Raw genomic sequence first — 23,933 nt, forward strand, 5'->3', positions numbered from 1 at the left:
GCTTTGAAAAAGTGTACAAAAGAAGATACAGGGACAAGGAATGAGCATGGCAAGTCTATATTTGTCGATTTTCTGATTTTCATATCATTTGATGATAGAAGACATATTATATTAGAGAACTGCGTAATAAATCTAACAAGTTTCGTATAAAACCAATAAAAGTTAGTTAATCAATCATAAAATATTCAAAAATGTATAGATAGCAAGAACAGATATTTAATCAACTGAATCAAATAAAAAGCAATTTAGCTATTATGGAATCACTATACATACTAGTGATTATGAAAGTGGCCCAAGACAAGAATCAGAAAAAACAAGTTTATCGCCTATTTTGCGTCACATCTACATACATTACGATAATCTGAAAAATATCTTAGAAAAGAAGTAGAAATAGAACCGCCGGATTGAGTTTGTTGTTGCGTCGTTAAGCAAAAGTTTAGTTCATGCATCAATCGCAAAACTTTAAATATCTCGGAACGAGAAATACGCATATGACATGTATCACTTTCGTAATCACCGACACATACAGACGTTGTTATAGTGTATTTTTAAACCGGTATCCCATAAAGATAAAATAAAACGTAGAGGTATAATTTATCGCGTTTCCACCCTACTATCTTCCTTCCTACGATCATCGCACGAAAAACGTTCTGTTTTTAATTTTCCTTAGATTCGAATTGTTTACATTTCCAAGTCATTTTAATTCGTGGCATTTTCTTGAATTTAGGTCTGCCAGTACACGCACTATAGCGTGTATAGATGTACCCTCGCATGCAGAGACTTCAATGCTGGCAACAGCCAGAAATTTATCGGGTTTTAATAAGTACAAATTGCGGCGGGTGGTTGTGTAACCGCCGTGCTTCGATGCATCCTGCGTCGGATGTACGCTATTTTGTAATCATGAGCAGAGCAATGTTTATAGCGATTCTGAATGGGAGAAGGGGAGGGGATCTTGCACGGATCTCGCGCGATACACGCTTATTAAGGTGCGCGTTTCGTAATACTCCTGGAAAAAAACATTACTGTCTTTTTTCTCGCTCTTTTTTTTCTCTTCCGTTATGTGGGCGAGTTTTCAAGAAGCGTCCCGCTACCGGAAGCTTCTGGAAACTCGATTCAGCCACGAGACTCGTAATCAACATTCGTGGCCATTGATAAACATGCATTGTCGCATCCAAACGAGGATTTCGTTTTCGATCGACTCCATCGAACGACATAAATTATCTTAAGAAGATAATTTTTGGTCGAGTCTACCGTACGAGAAAAACAATGTTACAGGGAAAAAGAATAATTCCCGATTGACTTGATCGAACAAATAACATGAGACGCTAATCAATTTTCGAATAATTCTATTGAATAGGAAAATATTCTTACGAGAGAAACATAATTTTCGAGCAATCTCATCGAATAAAAAGACTCGTCCTGTAGAGAAAAAAATAATCCCGCGGTCAATTTGATTTAGGGAGAAAAATTAGCGTGTAAAAAATTGTACCGGAAAAACAATCTTAAAAGAAGACATGACGATCGAATGAACAGATAAATCATCCCGTATATAAGAATGTTCAATCGTTCGAACTGGTCAAAACAAAGTTATCCCACAAAGAGAAAAAGAAGAAATCGAAGCGAAATTGCGTTAAGATATATATATATATATATATATATATATGTATATAAAAGGTACATATTACGTATGTGTTTAAATTTGACAGATTAAAGACAAGGAAAGAGAAAAAAGTAAAATATGCGGAATTTTTTCCTGTATAATAAAATAAAACATCGACCGTTTTAACGAAGAGGCGTGTATCTCAAAACCATGAAGCACTTTTTCGTTGACACCTGCCTGTCGAAACGATATGTGTAATTTATTTGGCCGTAGGCAAACTTCCAGGGGAGTATCCGACTGCATCATCATGCTTCCATCATCTATTCGATCGAAACACCAAGCTCTCTTTTTTTTCTTTTCTTTCTTTTAATTTATTTCGGCGCCGACGAAGCTTTTTTTCTTTTGCTCTTTTCCCCGTTCCACTATGTCGATAGTGTTCTCAGCTATATGGATCCGCGCGAATTCATTTCTTCGAAACGCCAATGCTCTTGACTTTCAATCTTCTTCTCTCATACAGATACCACTGTTATTATTGCCCGCCACGGAAGAATGATTTCATATTTAATCAGGTACCCGCCTACGTTTCTTTTTCTACGTAACTGTCACTTTTTCCCTCCCCTCTTTTTTCTTCTTTTTATCCGAGCGAATCCGTGCAAGTGAAACGGTTTTGACATTGATTTCTAGCGTAGCAACTTCGTTAACCTACATCCTGGTTAGAAACCAATTCGTGACGTTTCGTTTTCTCAGCGACTTTCTTAAACAATGACACCCTGAACGTTTACACGATTTTCTTCCAAATTATTGGCGAGGCCGTGGAACGGACAAAGTTTACGTATTCTAACAATGATTGTAATAAATAAAAGTATATAGCGCTAGATACTCCGCGCTTTTTATCTATCGAAATTTCCATAATATTTACATTACGCCAGATAAAGTGAATTATGTTACGATTATTTGGTTTATCGCCGTTGTTAAACAAAAGGATCATTTACAAAACTCATTAGAAAATTGAAAGTAGGTAATATAGGATAGGTAATTTTTATAAAATTGACAAATTCCAAACGATCCAAGCTTCGATGAATGTGGTGATGTTAAATAAAATCGGAAAGGTGGCAGTAGATGGATCAATAGGACGTCAACTTGTCTTGTTTTCCTTCTTTTCCTTCAGTCTGAAGGTTGCAATTTAAATGCAGATGCTACGATACGTGTGTAGCGAAAATAAAGTCTAAAAAATTTCAATTCACTGCACAGACCAAAGAAAACTTCTTTTTTTGATTTAGTTTGGAATTTATAATTATATCACAGGTGTTACGAAGTATTAGTCACGACGCAGAAAATAAAATTAGCAGTCGAAATATAGTGATTTATACGAGTTTGTTAAAACCACGAGATTTCTGCTCTCGTCCATTCAGTTCGTAGTACATTTCGTAATTTCATTCAAGGCTCGACATAAATTAATAATTACAACTCGATGTCCTTATTGATTGACGTCGTTGTTGATATCACATGGAGAAACATTTTCTTTGATAGAAATATAAAAATATATGCAGTGGCTGATGTACGTACTTGAACACATATCGTAAAAAACTTTTACCAAATATTGTATGTATTATACGACACATTTTCAGATGTTATTGTAAGTGTCCAAATAATTTCGTGACTCAGTACATGTATTTTCGTTCTACAGCTTTCTCGAGGCATTTGCAAGAGAAGAAAGAGAAAAATGCGAAACAAACGTAAAATAAAATTAATTGCAATCGATCATTGTATCTATAGGCATTGAACACCGCCTCAGCACTCAAACTCCGATATAAATTATACGAGTAAATATTAAATATTAATTAAAGGAAAATAAATTTTGTCTTGTGTTCACAACGTGGAACAACTTGCTGAACGTCTTAGATAAAGATATCTTCTTCTAGGATAAATCGCGATAATAATCTGTTTTTGGATAATTTAATCGTCTCATGTTCTACGTACGTCATTGATCGTGCATGATCGACTTTATCGTTCCATTTGTTCCCTGTCTATTTACGTTTCGTATTGTGCTTATCCGAAAGACAAGCAGCCATGAGTCGTGGCAATGACTCATGGACGGTGACAATTTTTTTGTTAAATAACAAGAGTTCAATAACATTTGCTGTGTGTAAATTACACGAAGCTTGTCTATTCTTTCAGTCGAATGTTGAATGGTCACTTGAATTAGAACCACTTAAAGTTGATGTACTAAATGGGATAAAAAGAAGAGGATAAATAAAAATTTGTCGAGTATAGTGAAATTAAAATTCTTTTCAGCGTCGGAGCTACGTACCATTTTCACCCTGTGTATCTCATTGTCACTTTAAACTTCTAATCGCTTGATAAACAAAAATGTCAGAAACTGAGCTCTTATCACATAATTTGCGAACGCGATACGCGTGCAAGGCGTCTGTATAATCCTGGTAAACGTAAAGTGCCGTTGAATTCCAACTGACTATGCCCTCGAGCAAAAGAATATAAGTGTGTGTGTGTGTGTGTGTGTGTGTATGCACGTGCATCGTACATTATTAAATTAATTTGACGTCCTAATTTCTGATAAATACGCGAATGCATACTTCAATTCGAACTTGTACTCTTATCAGTACATTTTACGTAAACTACTGTGAATTCTAAGAATAAGCGAAAACGTAATCTAAATTTTTTAAAGACTTATAACGTTTATTTATGAAACTAGTGCAAGCATCGTTAAAGGCTTGTCTCGTCCGATAATAATTTTTCTTTGGCGATACCTTTGATAATTCTTCGAAAACTTGAAACTACGTTTTTACAAAATAAAAATAGAAATCTCCATAGTGTTAGCTACTTCATCATTTTTTTTTCACATTGAAAGAATACAAAATCGTACAGTATCGCTCGGAACTGAATTGAGGATACGAACAACGACATCGAATTGCGGAAACGGAAAAATACAGAGTTTCACCGGTTATTTCGTTAATCATCCATCTTAGAGACGAGTCGATATTTGTTTAACTTGAAGTAATACTCAAGATGTACTAGCCTTGCAGAAGCTTCAAGTGTTTTCTCAACAATAAACGTAAGGCTAGCCCGTGTTAAATGATAAAGAGGATTTCATGAAGCCTGATTCACGGATATCAAATATTGACGTTAAGACAAAACCGATCCGGCAGCCAGTTTTCTCAAATGCGATTATGTCTTGACGTTGTTCACTGTTCAAGTTCGCCATGGATATACACATACCTAATGAAATCCTTTAAACGGAAGGTATCATCAGTATCGCGACGTATAATTTGCTTTGAGTCCCACACGTGATTTTAAGAAGCTCTTATATGCGTCTAAACTCTTACATAGTCGTTCGAAGACGACACAACTTATAGCCCTAGAGGATTACGAGCCTTATCGAACTTCTAATTTAAATGCAAAATATATATTCCTACATCCTTAAAGAGTTAAGAATCGATTATAAATGCATAGAAAGTAATTCTTTCTGATGCCACGCGTGTAAAAATCGTTGAACGCTTTGCATAATAAAAGTCTTATAATTATAACAAGTTCTAAAGCAAGAAAATCTAGCAAGGGATGGATATGTTGTTAGTTGATGTAATAACTAGAAAATAATTCTCCGATATTCTTAGAAATAGAAAAAACACGTGGTAAATAGTAATTTATCGACTATCGAAGCAAAAGGAATGAAACATACACGTGTTAATCTCGAACCGAGTCGTGTGGTTACTAATTACAGATAATTAGTAAATGATCTTTCAAACTCGTGCCTGTATTTATATTTCGTCATACTGAATCGTTGATTCACACTACCCAATAAATCGTCAATCGTAACGACCGTGAAAAAAGCGTACAATGGCTCGCAAAAGTATACTTGAATACTCCGTCATAGAAAACTTTTATTGTAGCCTGTATTGTATGTGTTACGTGGAACATTTTCAAATTTCATCGGCACCGTAGTAAGACAAGACTGTTAAGATTATATTGGTGAAATTTGAAACCAATCTGAAAACGTGTAGGAAAATTACAAAATATTTATTGCAGTCATATATCAATACAAAAGTTAGCATACAACATGAGAACTGTTTTAAACATTTAATTTATCGATGGTCCAATGAATATTGAGACTTAATAATATAATTGACTGTTTAAATACTTTTGTGATCTCTGCGAAATATACACTTGTACTGAATATGTACGTTTTTCTGATGTTGCAAAATTTACCAATATAACGACGATAGTCAATCTCTTTATAAGCTTAATGAAATTTGAAAATGTTTCGTACATAATACAAACAATGTATTCATAGACTATTTCAATAAGTGCGAATACTTTCGCGAGCTACTGTACATACCGCATAATGAGCGCGGCTACCTATTGCACTTGAGTCATTCAGCTTTGAACTATCAATGATAAATAACGCGAATGCAATTTTTCAACGTTATCATTATTACCCTGAAGAATTTCTTATTTCATATTTGCTTCTTGTGTATGGAACAGAATGTTCAAATATCAGCGATAAATTTATTATTGCGACTTACTATGAGTGACAGCCGATATTTTTTATATATCCGATATTAATTGCCAGACGAAGCAAAGGTAAAAAATTAAAGGTCGACACATAGATAATGGAAAGCTGCGCTATGATGCCTTTTGGATCAATGGCGCGTGTACGACCACGTTGATACTCACCTCGACAGAGGATCGACGAACAAGGCGACGATGATCACGGCGATGATTACACAAGTTAGATAAATTGCAGAAATTTCGTAGATCTCAGATTCTGGAGGACGATCCAGAGTCTCGTGAGCTCCGTTCCCTAGGACACAGAAGTCCGCTCCACAGAACTTGATTTTGTTCCAATTCGTGGTACGGTTCCCGCCACCACCGAACTCTTCTCCGGTGAGTACTTGGAATTCAAACAAATAGAGAAATTCTGATTAGAGAAAGAGATAGATACAACAATATCGTTGAAAATAATAATAAAGTTTGATTGGGGAGCAATAGTTCGGGCAGATCTGAAGAACAAATGATATTTGCCTGTTAAATGTGATTTGATTAACATGTATTTACAACATATATATATATATATATATATATATATATATATATATATATATATATATATGTATATATGATATAATAATTTAAATTTGATTCTAAACGGCGAAATAAATGAATATCTATGTATATATGTGTATATCACAAGGAAAGATATAATTATATTTTATGTTTTTTATTTGTGCAACTATTTTCTTCTTTTGCGTCTTTTTCTATAAACTTGAATAGTTTTATAATTATTTCGTTATTCATACTTGGAAGTATTCGTACTTTTCTTAAACTGTTCTTGAGAATTCCCTATCCTATTGAGGATTATATTTCAAGTTTCCTATTCATGTACATAACTATTTCTTTCCTTTGTTTATTTGTCCGTAATTTTGTCATCTTGTAAATATCTAACGCACACAGTTGGTGGACTAAATATTGGACAAATATTAAATGCCACGTACATCACACAGAATTTCTTCAGAAACATAAACAAAGGGTCTTAAGCAAAATGTATCTTATCTCTTCAAACATAAATCTCCCAACAACTTATCAAGATCCTGTTCAACTTTGCAAGACAATCGAATGATATGTATGCAACTATTTATGCATCCGATTACAATCTATTAACGATCCGTGTCATATACATATATTCTCCAAGGCAGATAAAAAATTGAACAAGATACGAGTGCTGTGATAAGAACAAAAAGGTTAAAGAATAATCGAAAAGTTTCAACGAAGTCATCGTCAAATAGAAACTAATTGTACGAGTTCTACCATGTCGAAGTTAAGAGCAGAAAAACGTCCAGCATTTTCTTCGCTGGTTTGTGTCACGATCAGCCTCGCTCATCGAACATGTAAATATCGTGTTAAGCGGCGATTATACGACATCAGAGCGAAACGTATCCACATATTCTGGAATTTACATTGGCCAATCCATGTACGCGGTCATCGGACGGCGAACGACAGGAACTTTCACCGGAGCGTCGTTGATAATATCATAGTATGTTTACAATGTCTCCCACCTTCGTTTCCGATTGTCCGCAAGTCCTACTTATCAGCTTGTAATATATTCAACTGTGACGTGTGTGCAGGCCCGTATATATATAGGTTGTTGGAATGCAATTTTCTTAGCGAACAAAGTTCACGAATTTAAAGAGCGCTGCCATTTAAATGTTACACTAATTTTCTCGGTTACTTGAGCGACGAATACTGGGATCGAGAGTATTTATGGAGATTTGTAGACACGTGTCAGGTGTGTAATGTTCAAGTTGTTGAACCAGAGCCAAGTAAATTTGAAAAAATGTATGGGTACTATTTGAATGAAATACTAAATGGCAAGAAGATTCAGACAATCCTTTCATAAATGTATATGTAGGATTTAAATATGCACTAGTATCCATCCAGGAGAATAAAAAATACTTAATCAACGTAGTAATCAAAATGTACCTTCGCTTCTTGATTTGTGATTCAGAGGAGTTAAATTGTAACAATGAAAAATGAAAAATGGAAAATGTATATAACATATTTATGATGAAAAAATGAATAAATAAAACAAATAGATTAATATTTATAATTATAAATACATATATAATATAGTATATCGATTCATGAATTGTGGAATAATTATTGTATCTAAATCAAAGGCAGATATTTATAACGTATTTTAGTATAAACAAGAAAGCGAAATCTCTATATTTTCTTATATTAGTAATACCCCCTAATTATGGTATAATATTGTATTTTCTCTTGCGTTTCTATAATTAACCTATTTCCAGATCATCTTTTCTACATTTGCATTCAACCTAATGCCCTTTACTCCAAAAGAGATACATTTTGGATTCCACGTTGACTACGCATACCTCGCATCTTCTAATAGAAACATTAAATGACTAAAATGTAGTTTGTACGGGGAAATACATTAAGACATTAGGGAAATGTAGCGTCGTTGAAGTGTTTCGATTAATTTCCCAGAGAACTTGAGAAATGAACCTATGAACAACGTAACGATGAGAGGCTGTAAATATGTACTTGTATACATCTTCATCAAAAGCATTCTGTTAATGCACGACGATCAGAATACAAGTAATAGTTTCTGATTGAACATAAACCATCAGAACACATAAATTAAACGTAATTAAGGAACGTGTGTTTATAAAGAATTATGTATTCGCAATAGAATGAGTCACTGTCTTGCTTTTTGTCCGGTTACACATTGTTTCACGGATATGTTCATCGCGTTTCGATTATCGTGCACGTGTCTATCATGCTTCGAAGTACAGGTTTTAGTCTACTCTAGTGTTTATATACTATGTTGCAGAACGTACCTGCTAGCAAAACCAAGCAATCGAGAGTTCCTATGTTCCTATCGCGAAACACCACGATCCACGGAGTACATTTTCAACAGCGCATACTCTCCAAACAGTCTCAAAGATATCGGAAGAAACTGGATGAAAACAGGTTTCAGCAACGAGGCGCGCCTATAGTTCGTTCGAAATCAATCGTCCACTCAAGGCCGTCAACACGTAATCCCCTCCTCATTCCATTCAATTACAATAGAACTCCATTTATCTGAATACCACTTAGTAGAAAGAGATGTTATTTAGTGTTCGTTTAACATATTCGTTGCTACTGACGTATACGTCGTGTCGATTCAATTATCATTCAACTCGTCAAGGGCCAACGTTGCATTAACATTTAATTTGCAATTTTTTGCATCGATTAATTTACGCTATCCAATTGCTTCTTACCATTGTGGCTATGAAGGTTAACAGATAGCAACAGTTAAGAATTAAATGATCTCTTGAAAACTGAATCCTCTGATCTGTATATAAACTTCTATTAATTGAACGGAAAATAAAAGGACAGCATATAGAAATATCGATTAGAGATAGATGACACGTGATGGCAGATAAATGACGTTCTATTGTGTCTTATACATTAAACAGGAAAAAAAGATCGTTACAACTTTGTCAATAATAATACGTATGTACATGTGAAACCTTGAAAAGGTCGAGCAATCTTACGTAAACAAAAAATAAATATCAAAAGAAGAGAAGGGAAAAAATGCAGCGGGAAAAGAGAAGAAAGGTCAAGCGAACCACCGTTTGTTTACCTGAAACGTATCTGCCGCGAAGGCAGGAGCGGGTCGCGCGTGCAGAGCTAAACGGAGTAAACGGAAGTGCCGTTGCCCGCCGGAGAGGAAGAGCCGATCGCTCGATCGAACGGTTCGAATCATAGAAAACAGTTAAATCGCGCGCTACCGCCGCCCAAGTATCAGGGAATGCGTACGAGGTGGTACGGAAACCGACTATCACAGGTTTATACCGGATAAATCTTGTTTCTTCCCGCGTGCAAAGTGTTCTCCATCGCTGTTCTTCGAACGTTCCTATCTTTCTCGGCGAGTCTCTCGATGTTGTCAGTCAGAACCGCTCGAAACCCGAGTGTGTCCATGGAGAACGTTAGCAGTTAGCAGCAAGCGCGAGAGTTGTCGTGTCGTCGATCTCGCGCCAACCTATCGACCAGCCAGCCAGTAAACTAACCAACCAGCCAGGCAACTAGTCAGCCAGTAAGGGAAAGGACCGAATATTTGGCCCGACAAGTCTGACTACGCACGCGTTATTACTGCTACACACACCATGCGTGTATTGTATACTGTACATTCCTATCGTATATTCCTGTTTCATAAGTATTAGAACGCTTACGAAGAGTTGCAGTGGCTCACGAAACTATTTGAATACTTGTCATAGAAAACTTGTACGTGCATATTGTGTGTGTTATACGAAATATTTGGAAATTTCATTAGCTCTGTAACTAGACACGAGTGTCTAGATTATATTTGTCAAATTTTTTTATTGGAATATATACAACGGTTACTACGAACGTACAGTTTGTAAGAACATGAGTGAAAGAAATAGTGATGAAAAGAATACCAAAAGAATCCTTGGCATTCCCTTTCACGGTCACAAGTTTAAAATATGGAATTTAGTAATGGAAACTGACTGAAAATAATTGCAAATGAAATGCCGCTTTCATGTAATATTGATCATCATTGGGTTCACTTTCGCTAATTTCACGAATTTTCTCAATAACCTAATACTTATGGACAGGTGTGTATGTGCGTGTGTCGCAATCGTGCGTTGTTTACGAAGCAGCGTGATCTCACGAGTGTTTCGCACTTGATGAGGCCATCTGTTCAGACATAGTAGATAATAATTAGGTATCAGCAGCGACAGGTAAATTTCGTATGTTAGCAGATACGGGAAGATAGAGAAAGAAGAATCGCGGATGATTACCAAATTTATGAGGGACAAAATAATATTGACACCGATTTCGTGTGGCCTTGACGATCTTCTCTAAGAATCGTTCATTCGAAACGACTTCTACGACTTCGAAGGTCCTCGAATCAGATGGGCACCGATAATTTGCATTTTAAATGCTTCTCAGAAAGGAACTTTTGGGCATGTATAGAGAAGATTAATTTATACCGTGCATGAGTAGAAGTAGAACGAAGGTATCAATGGTTCGAGATATTCTCTTTCTGGTTTTCTTTTTTTATCTTGGATAGGACATTCGGTAAACGTTCGAGGGAATTTTGAGCCGGATGAAGTTCGTGCATATTCGATGAGGAAGACTCTGTTTAACCTAACGGTACCGTTAATTAGAGCTGATTTATAGTATTGATGGGTAGCTCGTGGTATGTTTTCTACTGGATTTCCTTATGTTACTGCTTCAGTGAATGTATATGCTTTAACGCAGTCTAACAATTTTGTTATAAGTTACTACTGAACGATAATTCAGGTTTTAAAACACCTATTGACTACGTAATTCCGTTCTATTCGACTTATCGTCCTCATTTTGCACCATTAGCTTTGCATCAAATTTCTCTAATATGCTAATCGATGTGTGAGCCTGGCTTTCAAAGTAATTTTTATAGATTTATCTATGGAAAATATTCGTTATATCGATCGTTAATAAGAATATGATATTAACGATTATAATAAAGATCGTACGACGTTGATCGTTAATAAGGATAGGAAATTTCATTTCAATAAGCTGACTTTTATACGACTTTGTTTTAAATAAATTCTTAAATAACAATTATTATTTTATTGAGATTCGATCACTGACTATTGTTATTGAGTATGTTAATATTGATTATAGTAATGATAAACGACGTTGACATTGAGAACGATGGACTTCGCTACATTAACCTCTCACCATGAATTCATTCAATGTTATCCAGAAAAAAAACTGAAATCCTTCAAACATCCTCCTTTCTTTCCATTTTTTACATACATATACTTCTACGTAATATAAGACAAATAAAAAAGATTTCTCATCTTCCATATAAGCTTGATGCAAGTCAAATAGCCAAAAATTCCTACAACAAATTTAACGCAAGTCAAATAGCCAAAAATTCGAATTTTTACGCAATACTCTTCTGAATACAAGTCGAATAGAAAATTTCCGAGCTTCCAAAATTTTAAAATGAAATAGAACGAAATAAACGAAATTCCCTGAGCTTTAAATTAAACAGCATTATATTTAAACAAAAAGAAAAAAGCAAAACAACAACGAAAAAATAAAAAGTTGCTTGAGCTCTAAGATTTCAGAATAAAACAAAACAATACATATTTAACCAAAGAGAAATGAAAACAAGAGAAAAAGTAAAAATAAATAAGGCCACCACTTACCAAGCGACGACACGAGGTTTCCCCAGAGTTCAGCAGTCTGCCAGGCAAGGAAGAAGAACCCGAAAAACCTGACGACGATGGCATCAACCGGCTGATCGGTGAGTTTCGCGTAGACGCCACCGACCTGCGTGAGATAGGTGGCTTTGGCAGCCCACATGGGTGCGGCACCCAAACCAAGAAGCACGCCAGCCGGTACCAAGGTATAAAATTTTGGATAGAACTGGGAGCCGATGTACGGTGCGTAGCACAGCATCGATACGCATAACGTCCATTTCACGGTGAGCCTTTTGATAACGAAGGTTGGCACGAAGATGCATGATAATACCAAAGCCGCGTAAATCGCTGATAGGGACACGGTGCCTAAACCATCACTGGCATTGATAGATGATTGTAGATTCGCTGTGCCTTGAAACGCGGTGAACTGTACCATAAATGCTACGGATACGGTGCTAATGTTCTTTAAGATCCGCCATTTCTCGCCGCGGGAGAGCTTGAACTTTCTGGACTGGGTATCGTCGTCCGTGGACGATAATTGCGGTGGTTTCTGCGGCTCAGGAGGTATACCATCGGTACCATCGTCCTTGTAACCCTCGTTCCTGTAACCGACACCACTCACGGTCACCGTGTACACGGTTTCATCGCCACCGCCACCTCCACCGTCTCCACCGCCACCGCCACCAACACTTCTGGTACCGTCGTGTTGTGAGGCTACCATTCTACGTGTTTGCTACCTGTAACATTATTAATTAATTGATCGTTAATATACTTCGTGTGGGATAGATTCTAATTTGATAAAAAGAGATTCTTATATCGAAGAAAGAAGAAGGAAAACGTTGATTGTGTAAAATTGGTGAGGAAACAACTGTTGGATGAAGATGAATTTATGTGTAATGTTTGTATTAGTTGTATTAGACTGTATCCTTTTAATCTGTTATACTAACATACTTTGGTATATCCGATTTGATAGTGGTAGATTCTTACATTTGAAAGATAAGATGAAGATGGTTGCATAACAGACTGATGAGTAAGCAGCTTTTTAGACGAATATGAATTTACATGTATACGATTTATAGTATTGATATTTACTTGTAATATTGACATTTGCATCGGTTGATTGTACGTGCAATATGATAGTTTGGTGAGTATATTGATACATCGGATTTACTCTATTATATTTTCATTATTTTGTATATATTTAGTGTACTCTGTATATTTATACATTTCCAAGAATTGAATCTACGTGTGGATTTACCAAAAAACTACTTCAAATATCGACTGTGAAATAATATTGTGTTCGATTATTCAAATGTTTATCATTCCCTACCTAACATTTTCAAAGAAACAGACCCTCCTTAAAAAATAAGGAAAGATTCCTTTCCCTTTCAACACGACCATAAGATACTCCTTCGGGACAACCGTAGGAATAAAATCCAAAATGCCAGGATTTATCGAGAGAAATATTTCAACCAATGTTATATATCTAAGAAAAGCATCTGAAGAAGACAAGATATTGGAGGCGCAGAACGAACGCCTCGTATATTACGAGCTGATAGTTATGGACGGTGGCGCGCGTGCAACATCGCGTATTTCTGTAAAAGCGATTTATAACGGGCCGTTCATTGGTATGAAGGGGCGTGCGAAGACCTCGTCACGGATCGTGCAGTTTAAAGGGAATCCTTTCCTTTTTCCTCCTCTTTTCCCTTCGTCCTCTCCCTCCCTCTCTTTCTCCTTCCCTCTCTCTCTCTCTCTTCCCTCTCTCATTCTTTTTTCCATTTGGAAAGGCTTTATTGAAGCCGTTCGCGAATCACGTTCCAGTTGCGCTTGTAAATTCGTTTGTCGTCGATGTAATCGATGGGAATGCGTGACCGGCCGCACAATGCTGTGACACGTGTCGCACGGCGTGCATCGCAATTAACCGGCGCTCGCAATACCTTCACCTCGTTCGCTAACTCTTTCTGCGCCCTGTCTGCTCCCCACCTACGCCAAATCTTCGTTTCATTCGCAGCGTTTCTCAAACTTGCTTACTTTCTTCCGCGCCAGAAAACGTTCCACGACCCCGCTTGTTTACGACCACATGATACCGGTGGAAACCTCCAGAAGCTTAAAGAGCAATTTCACTCGCGGTTGGAGCGGAATATTCGATGATCGTGCGTGACCATTACAAATAATGGCACACAGCTCTGACGACTTTTTAAGCACGATATCGTTAGCTATATGATGTACATGCTTTAAACAGTTGCTGCAATGAATTTGAATTAGGCAAGCGGGAGCGGAATAGAGAGGATCGAGAGTGAGATTGATTAAGCCTGCTGCGTTCTTTGGGTCATTCGCGAAGGCTTATAAAAAGATCTTTTCTTCTCATAGGAAATACGCGAAGGAATATGTTTCTCAATTTTATAGTAACATTTTTCTTAACATATAACTCGGATTGGTATGGCCATCTATGACCCAATGGATTATCCAACTAATTACAAATATTCATTCTAATTAAAAATCGAGAAAGATAAGAAGCTAATTTTAATGTTAAAAGATGAATAGCATTGGGAGATTTTCTGAGAAGGATTGTGTCATATTATGTATATAGAAACATTATGTAAATATAATAAATTGCCTGGGAATATCTTTATGTAGACGGTTAGAGAATTGGAACCCAAATGTAGTTTTGTTTCGCTTGTCAAATATTATAATTAAGCTATAGCATCTTCGTGCAAATTTATATTTTCGTAGAAAAAATATTTCCTGTTATTTTATATTAATGAAGCGTATTTCTATTTCCAGACACTTTTAAGATTTACCCTCTTTAATCAAGGTTATCGTCCATTAATGTATCTTGTTTTAAATCACTTGAATCGTAAATTATACCTAAAGCTTTAAAAAAAAACTACTTCGATAAATCGTATATACTCGTCTTCGCCTGATATATTCATCTAAAGACGATGTAATAATATGCAAAAGCTGTATTTTAAAGCAATAGAATCGCGATAATCCACGCGCGGGAACATATAGAAGAATAAATAAACCTTGGTTTCATTGTAATCGTTCATCAAGATCAACGCAACGTTCGCAGAAGGCTATCGTACGTATTAATAAACGACGGAAAACCTGTCAACTATAGCAAAAACCTTTCCCGCCATTTCGAAAGGTCGCATTTCCTTGTATCAGACGAGTAAAACACGGATAAAACGCGAGGCTCGCGTTCCTTTCCAATCGGGAACGTTCTTTTCTTTTTCTTCCTCCTTTTTTTCATTCTTCAGCGAAAGACAAAGCCACGGAAAAGCAAGACGAAAAGACATAACTAATCTTTCTGTTGCATAACAAGAATACCGCCGTACCAAGCGAGCGCGCGATACGAGAATTCTTCGTTTCGTCCTTCGAGAAAACATGTTCCAAAGAGAAAACATATGAGAATTGTTTTTTGCTGAAACGCGCGGTTATCGTGCGACAGACACATTAGAAGATGAGAATATTTTGTGAATTAAAGTTGCAATAATTATCATGTAAGACTCTATATCATTATCAGTAAATATAATTTAGATTAATTGAAAATATAAATTTTTTAATTAGAGTATTTATTTTATTCGATAAACGGGTGCCTTTGATCTATTTGACGAATTTTAATGAAGTATGGGTTATTCCAGTAAATCCTTTTACTATGATTACATAACGTAGTTAAGTCAATAAAAATGATACAAACTGAAGAGATCGTAAAATTGAAACACCTCTCTAGCTCGTTCTATTAAATAAAATTTTAATAAGATTAATTTACTTTTACTAGAATATTATCGGTATTTGCACACTTGCGTTTAACGCACTATATATGCATTTGTAATTAATACCAGAGATTCTTAATAGATTTTATTAATTATAAATTAATAATAAAATATTTAAGACAATTTCACTGTAAAAAAATTCTATAAACGCAGCAAACACGATTAAAAATCAATGTGAATTCCCAAAGAGAAACTACAATTCCTTCCGAAAGCAAAGGGGCGCCACGTGGCGTTTACACATCACGTCAAAGAATATACTTATACTCGTAAAAAAATCGGTAATTCGGTATGCGTAATTAAGCGTCGTGGTACGTGTGGTAAATACACATAACTGAATTCCCACTTTTATATCGGTAGCACAGAAACACGGTTTGTATGACCCTGACTTACTTGAACACGATTCGGCCACCAAAGTGTAGTACCACGAAAGCAGAATACCCACCCTAACCAGTTTCCAACGACCTTCAACTCTGCTTTAACCGCGAATCTTGTACCAATCTTGTTGTACCATTTCTTCTTCTTGCAAACAAATGGACGCGGCACTAAGGATAGAACTTATTGACACTTTCGATCGTGTTTCCCTATGCAACCAATAAATTTCGTATATTAACGACGAACGTACACGAACATGCATTATTGACCATGAGCATTAGGACTCCTACTGATATTTAATACAAATGAAGATTACATCAGAAACGTACGATAATTTCGTTGGTTTTCTGGCTTTTATCAATACTTGTCATCTTCTTGTGCAATGGACAAATAACAAACTTCGATTATTTGCTTAAAACCCGATAATATGTATTAGAATTTGGATTGCGATTCCCTGATATATCTACTGGCTTCAAATATTATTGCTTGAATTAATCATGATATATAAGTTTAGGCAAGCTTTTTTTGTCTGATCTATACAACGAGGCTACGTAGATAGTCTGTGCTTTCCTGGAACGCGTTGTTGCAAACCTCGTTGAAAAATTGTATAATTTATTCCATAACTTACTACATTCTGGCAGATGACAATAGTATTTCATTATCATAATAACAGAATATTAATATCTTCGAAGCGTAATATTGAAATTAAATTATATCCTGTCAAACATAAGCAAACGTCTGGATACTTTCAAGCGAATAAATCGAATAAACTAGAGTCTATTAAGATTGTTCCCATAAGTGTAAAGGATACGTATCCGAATACTTGCTGTCAATTATGTACGATACTTTCTTCTTCGAAGATAACATAAGAAAACGACATTTCGTCATATATGAATATACATATAAAGAGGAATACGTAGAAAGATCTTAGACCGTGAGATTTTAGAACGTCGCTTTCGATCATCGATCATACAGAAGTGAGAGGAAGAAAAAAAGAAGAAGAAAAAGAAAGAGTTATTCACGATTTCTATAAAACGTCGAATTAATCGGCATCCTTTTCGATGAATCCGGCTGATTGGGAAAGCAGAAGTTGTCCCGCTGCTAATCCAGGTTCTACACTGGATTTTAATACCTCGACGGACGAGCTTCCTTTTTATTCCGTTGTATAAAAAGTTGCGTCTAAACGCATTCCCAGAAGTCGCAGTAAAATAAGCTAATTTCCCGTATCTTGATTTTTTTTATCATTAACCGGCTGGGAAACCAGCTGATGCTAATGACGATCGTAAAACGAATCTTCTGCAGACTTGGATTGCATTACGCATGTATAGGACGTAACAAAGTGTTATCAACTTCTAGCATATAAAGATAGCTTAAGAGAGAGAGAGGCGTGCGTAGACTTTGAAATTAATTGGAGTGCGAACTTGTACCACGACGAGGTCAAGGTTCGATAAATTGCTTGGCCGGCATTCAAAATTTCCCCGCATTTTCTTTTCTCGGCAGACATATCTCGTTTCTTAACCCTCCTCCTCCTCCTTCTTCTTCTTCTTCTTCTTAGTCTTCTTCTTCTTCTTCTCGGTTTATCTTTTCATCGCGTTGTTAAAAACTGGACATTTCATTGGTCTTACATCATGTCAAACATCGTCGCACATGTTAAAAATAGTTAGAATGTCTAATTTCTGCGATGTAAAGTCGGTTGATCGTGTTCCTGATATTTCAACCATATTTATCAAGAAAAATATACTACCAGGAGAACTGTGAAATAAAAGCTTCTAAACTACTATTTGTAACTTGTCAATTCACTAATATTATTACTTAACCAATTACTGTGCAAGAGAACCTTGATTTCTACTATGAAGTACGATGCAGAAGATATAAAAGTAGAAGAATGACAGAGAAGCTGATAAAAAGTTGAAAAGAACACGGCCATGGATGGATAAAAAAGAAAAACCTATGAAGTATAGTGTAATTAAATTAATCAAAGGGATAAGGCAAATCAGTTGCGGAAGATCGTATGTTACAAAACGTGCTAACTGTATCTATTAAAGACGTACAGTTATCCCGATACTTTGTACCTAATCTTACTCGTTACCTTATTCAAAGTGTGTAATCTTTCTCGACAAATGTTTTTGTCATAACTTTTTGCGCGTCTCATAGGAAAGAAAAAAACCCGGAACTTGAGTGCTCTAGCACAAAGTTCACCTTGATTTTTAAACGGTCAAACTTCTTTTTCTTTTTTGCTTTCGCATCTCTTTTCACGCTATTTCTCAATGATGGCGCACAGATCGTTCAAACGAATCTAATAGTCATCAATCAACGAACACTCGCTGTCATTTGCTATCGTATAAATGATGCGAGTTTAACTCGACTATAGTTCCTGATTTTTTATGGCTTAATCTTGTTCTCTTTTCAGCAAACAAAAAGACGACCGATGTTTTAAAAGAAATATTGCTGAAAGATCGAAACGAGAAACTTCCGAAATTGTTGAATTGTTGAACTTTTTAAAAGAAACTCTTAATTACAGATTAAAAATGAATCGCAGAACGTAGGGAGATTAACAAGACGAATGTATTAATATCTAAATGGAATAATTTTCTTGCGAGGAAAATACTGTTTTCGAAAATTCCCGCTTTTGTTTTGCAACAGTACGTGATCGCCCGTATGCGCCATTGTAAATACGGATAAAGCTGACCCGAATGATGCAAGAACCCCGGCTGTGCGTTGTTATTGTTGCGTTTAAACAATATAATTCACGTTCGAAACCTTTCCTCGGATAAGAATGCGCGAATGGCTGACGATAAAGTCAACCTGTGGTCGTGAAAAGTCACTGGAAAAACGCATATTGTTTTATCTTGTTTGGTGTAGTAAAACTAAAAATATCGCAGATTCTTACAATCATCGTTTGCGGGTATTAGAATAGTAAGAAATGAAACGTTGAATTTAATAATTTTAAAATCGTTGTTCAATTTACAATCCTCAGAACTAATTGAATTCACATTTCACACACACAAAAAGAAAAGGAACTAAATAAAAGATTATGATCTTTTACAAATTTACGAAGAATCTTACAAGAAAAGCTAATCTATGCTAATACTTGTGTTTCATTGCACATATGTATAAATACACTAAAAGAATTTTGAGAATCCAATTTCTTATTTTGTTATGTATACACCTTATAAACGCAGGTGTACGATTCGTGCAAAGTTAATCTAAATATGTAATCTTATTTAATTAGGTAATATACGAAAGGATATACAATAAAAACATATACGAAAATCAGTAATTTCGATTATTAATTGAATATGTATTTTACCACCTTTTAAATAAATATAAACGAATTCTCGGGTTGCCGTAGACGCGAAAAATTTGGAGAACCGAACCCTTACACGTTGAAAAATGTTTATCTGAATAGCATCCTGCGTGTACCGCATTCCTGAAGGCGTATGCAAATTCGTTTCTCACTGAACGCAGTTTTTATCGACGCATTCGAATAAATGAACACGCATACGATATCAAAAAGATTATGTACGCGAGACACTCGCGACAATATTCACGTATAGTCGCGTATTTCGAGTGTGCCTTAAATTTGCTAAATCGAAAAACGGGTTCATTTACAACTTAAGAAAAGGCTATAACTTTGTCGCGCAACTTAAAAACTGTAGGATATCTCGCACCTTCGATACAAACAGTTATAATTCGCTATATATTTTTAGGATCGATGATACTAATTGAAAGACGTTTGCATAAATTTTTGTACTTTACGATAAAAAAAACCTGCAGCTCGTATGATATTCGCGATAAGATTTTCATGTTGAGAAACAGATTTGTGCAATTGAACTAAAGTTATAAATCTTCCAAGTCAGAAATTTATAATCGACAATATTTGCAGGAAAATATGTAAATTGAAAGGTAGATTGGCTAATGATCGAAAAATTGCCTATTATTCACGATAGCTGTATTCATCGTCAATTCAAAAGATTATTATTAGAGTGCGGACTTTTAAGCACTTACTTTTATGCGTAAATTTGAAGGTGCAGAAATGTGCATAACCCGCGTCATACATCCTCCAGTGCTATATAAAGAATCGAAAGTGAAGTACCCCTTTTAATATTTATCACGTAAAACAATTTTCTACCCGGGTTGTGTTTCTCTTAATTATCTTCATAAAAATATGAATGTGCATAAATACCCGCAGTCTATTTACAAGTTGAAGACACACGCCATACGTAAGGTGAAATAAACCCCCATCGAGATTTCAAATGCTTAATAAAAAAAAAAAAAAAAAAGAAAGAAAAAAGAAAATATTCGCAGTCTAATTCTCACGTTTGAAAATAAATATTTCTGTGTGATTCCGCCTACATTGAGTGACTCGAGCAAAACATCCGATGATTACAGCGAAAATGAAAAAAGGAATAGGAAATGATGGTGAAAAAGTAGTGCGAATTACCGGATCTCCATATCATAAACCTGTCACGTACCTGCGATATTTGTAAAGAAAAAAGTTCACGTATGTATTTCATATGCGTTGGATCGCCCAGTTGAAAAACAGGTTCGATCGCGGCTGAAAAGTGTGCGATCGTCGTGTCGCGAAAAGGCTACGCGAGTCGTCGTGTTTTCGACTCAGGAATCTGTCACTCGCAGCGTTCGCGGCACACCTTGCGGGACACCCTGTACGTATATACGACGGATTAGAAAGTCCTCGTGGAACGATCGACTCGTAAATGCTTCAATCGTTTCACAACGAAATGCTTCGAGGCGTAAGCGTACCGTCTACTATGCAGCCTTTACGCTACACACCAGTGTCCAGACTTGCTATTACGATCTCCCATGTATTACGATAATGCAACGAACGATCGTCTTTCAATCGAAAGTCATGTTACCGGACTCGTTGAAATTTCGACAGAAACGCATATATACAAATACACCTGCCTGATCTATCGATATCTGCTTAAATGTTATGGAAACTACGAGAACTCTCCATTCATACTATGATCCCTGCTTTCTTCTTCTCTTCTTTTTGTCTTTTCTTTCCTTTTTTTTTTTTTTTTGGTTTCTTAAAGAATTGATTATGTTTAACGATTAAGTTTCAGTATGGTTAAGTATATCGTACGTGTAAATAAACCTATGATTTATCAGTATTTACGTGAAGGTTCTAGAAACTTCAGGAACTCTCCATTCATAAATTTATGCCAACTTTCGTTCATGTTCTGTTCCATTCTGCTTCTTTTCCTTATTGATTAAGGTCAAGTATAGTAGAATCTCGATTATCACGCGTACATAGAACACACGAGTAATGGAAAATTTAATATTGATCTTTGCTAAAAATAATTGGAAAACAGAAATATAATTCCTACATTTTTAAGATAACAACTTACTTATTGATAATAGTGATCTCAGCGATAATATAGATTTTGATAAATATCAATTTAATATAAAGGCTATCAATGAGATCAACTAGTTTATAATTAATTACGAATTTCTTTACTTTTTAATTTGTTGATCAAATCCCTCGGTGTCAGGTCAGTCTTAGTCAATTTCTAATTAATCTATACACTCTTAAATGACTGTGTCAATTATAAATATTTTCTTAAAAGATACAAGCCCCTGCTTGATATTAATATTTATAGAATCTTCAACAATAAATTATCTTCTCTCATACGAAGATAAGTTATTTGCTTTATCTAAGAAGTACAATTGCCCGAACACGTGTAATAATAAAAGTCCTTAAAGAATTGAAAAGGAAACTCGTGAAATCAGAGAATCGAAAGAAACGATATTAATTAAAAGTTTGATGTCTTAAATTGGTTTTGACCAAACTGAGCGTTTACAATGCAATTTTTTACCTGACTCGTAAATCCATTTAAACGAGCCACGGTGCGTTTTACTTTTACTGACTGCACGCTACTGTGAATGCTTTTACAAAGGTCTTCGTTCGAACAATGAGACACGAGGTTAAAATACTGACGTAAATACCGATTAACCAAAGTTGGTTAGACTTTGTACGGCCACGGGAAGGAAAACGAAGGCAGTGATCGATTAAAAAAATGTACAATGACATAAGGAAATGTATTCAATGCCAGATAGTTTTCGCTAATAAGTAATTAGTGAACTACGGATTTTTATGCATTTATATCCTGTTTAAATATATAAAAAATGCAAAGTATAGTAATTGTCACGATATTTAATAAGGAAAACAATTTTCTAACCGAGTCCCATTTTTTAAATTACATTCATAATGTTTAGCTATTAATTTTCTGTAGTCTTGCGTGTCTTAGTCATTTCAAATTGTTCCTATTTATTCCTTCGACAGCTAGTTTCTTCCATATCACTTGTTGTCATTATAAACATAATTATTACGTACTAAGAGTGTACATACCGAAAATGATACATAGCTGAAAGTTTCATAGAACACAAGAACATATTTGTCAAACGTCTATGACGAATGACGTTCCATGAGTAATCTGAATAAATACGAATCATATCAGTCAAAAATATCACGCGTTCTATTCAGAAGCACTTTGCGTGAACGCTTTAAGTATCATGCGTTACCATTGTTGGTGGTTCAAAGCTGCCTTGTTTTTTCAACTGGGACCAAGCAAATAAGTTCCACGTAGAATCCTTTGTATCTCAATGTCAGTATATCTCACTTTTGTATCCCAATGTTTATAGTTTCTAATAATATCTCAAACGTACGTAAATTTATTTAATATTTTCATCAACAAACATGATGAATCATCTGATATAAATTGAATTAAACAGAATCCCCCTATTGAGCTTTTCGTGAAAATTTAAGAATTATTACTAAGAGAATTGGTTGTTGAAGTAAATTTAATGAAGATCACGTTTAAATCGAGTCGAAGGATGATGATATCACAGGACAAAATTTAGAAATTCCAAATTTTATTCTAATAGTATCGTAAAAATAAACATTATTTTTTAAATATAGATTTCTCTATTAAAAAAAGCACAAAAAGAAATTTTAACAAAATACGTAAAACTTCACCGATAAATTTACTTTAATACAATGCGACAAAGTGAAAGAGCTACGTTCGATTCTATCATACTGAAACCGCAAATGTTTATCGCTTATTCTATCCTTTGCTTTTCATTACATTAATTAAACGATAGGAAATGTTATAAAACTATTGACTTTCAGTGTATTCTCTTCGTGTTTAAATATATGTTTTATGTTTAAAGTCTGTAATTGGAAGTCACCGCAAAGCTGAAAGGCAAACGGAAATAAAGAATATACGATTGACTTTCAGTTCCTTGGAATCTCGGTGGTATTCCGATTAGAATCATGGTTTACAAAGATAATTCAGCGTAGCTGTGTCTAACAGCGCTACAGCTCGTAACACTGTTCATTTGCATTCTTTTGTTCTGTGTCACAATTCGAAACAATTAGACATCATATTAGGAACGAGAAAGTGAGATTTTTCCAAGTAAAATGAT

The 23,933-nt window shown here is 35.3% G+C and overlaps 1 protein-coding gene and 1 long non-coding RNA gene across 4 annotated transcripts in view; one reads left to right on the top strand and one right to left on the bottom strand.

The window, feature by feature from the left end:
- Positions 1-23,933, bottom strand: part of LOC132907249 (UNC93-like protein) — a 55,068-nt gene that overhangs the window by 27,561 nt on the left and 3,574 nt on the right. For all 3 annotated transcript variants that reach the window (XM_060960157.1, XM_060960160.1, XM_060960158.1), the window contains exons 2-3: positions 12,343-13,073; positions 6,293-6,509 (exon numbers count right to left, since the gene is read on the bottom strand). In XM_060960157.1, the coding sequence (XP_060816140.1) occupies positions 6,293-6,509; positions 12,343-13,057 (932 nt within the window). In that variant the 5' untranslated portion in view covers positions 13,058-13,073. The remainder of the gene's footprint in view (positions 1-6,292; positions 6,510-12,342; positions 13,074-23,933) is intronic.
- LOC132907273 (uncharacterized) lies at positions 9,889-12,057 on the top strand. The gene is made up of 2 exons (XR_009658136.1): positions 9,889-10,214; positions 10,903-12,057. It is a non-coding gene; the product is annotated as an uncharacterized LOC132907273 (long non-coding RNA).

This window comes from Bombus pascuorum, chromosome 5 (assembly GCF_905332965.1).
Source record: "Bombus pascuorum chromosome 5, iyBomPasc1.1, whole genome shotgun sequence".
In the NCBI taxonomy this organism is placed as follows: domain Eukaryota; kingdom Metazoa; phylum Arthropoda; class Insecta; order Hymenoptera; family Apidae; genus Bombus; species Bombus pascuorum.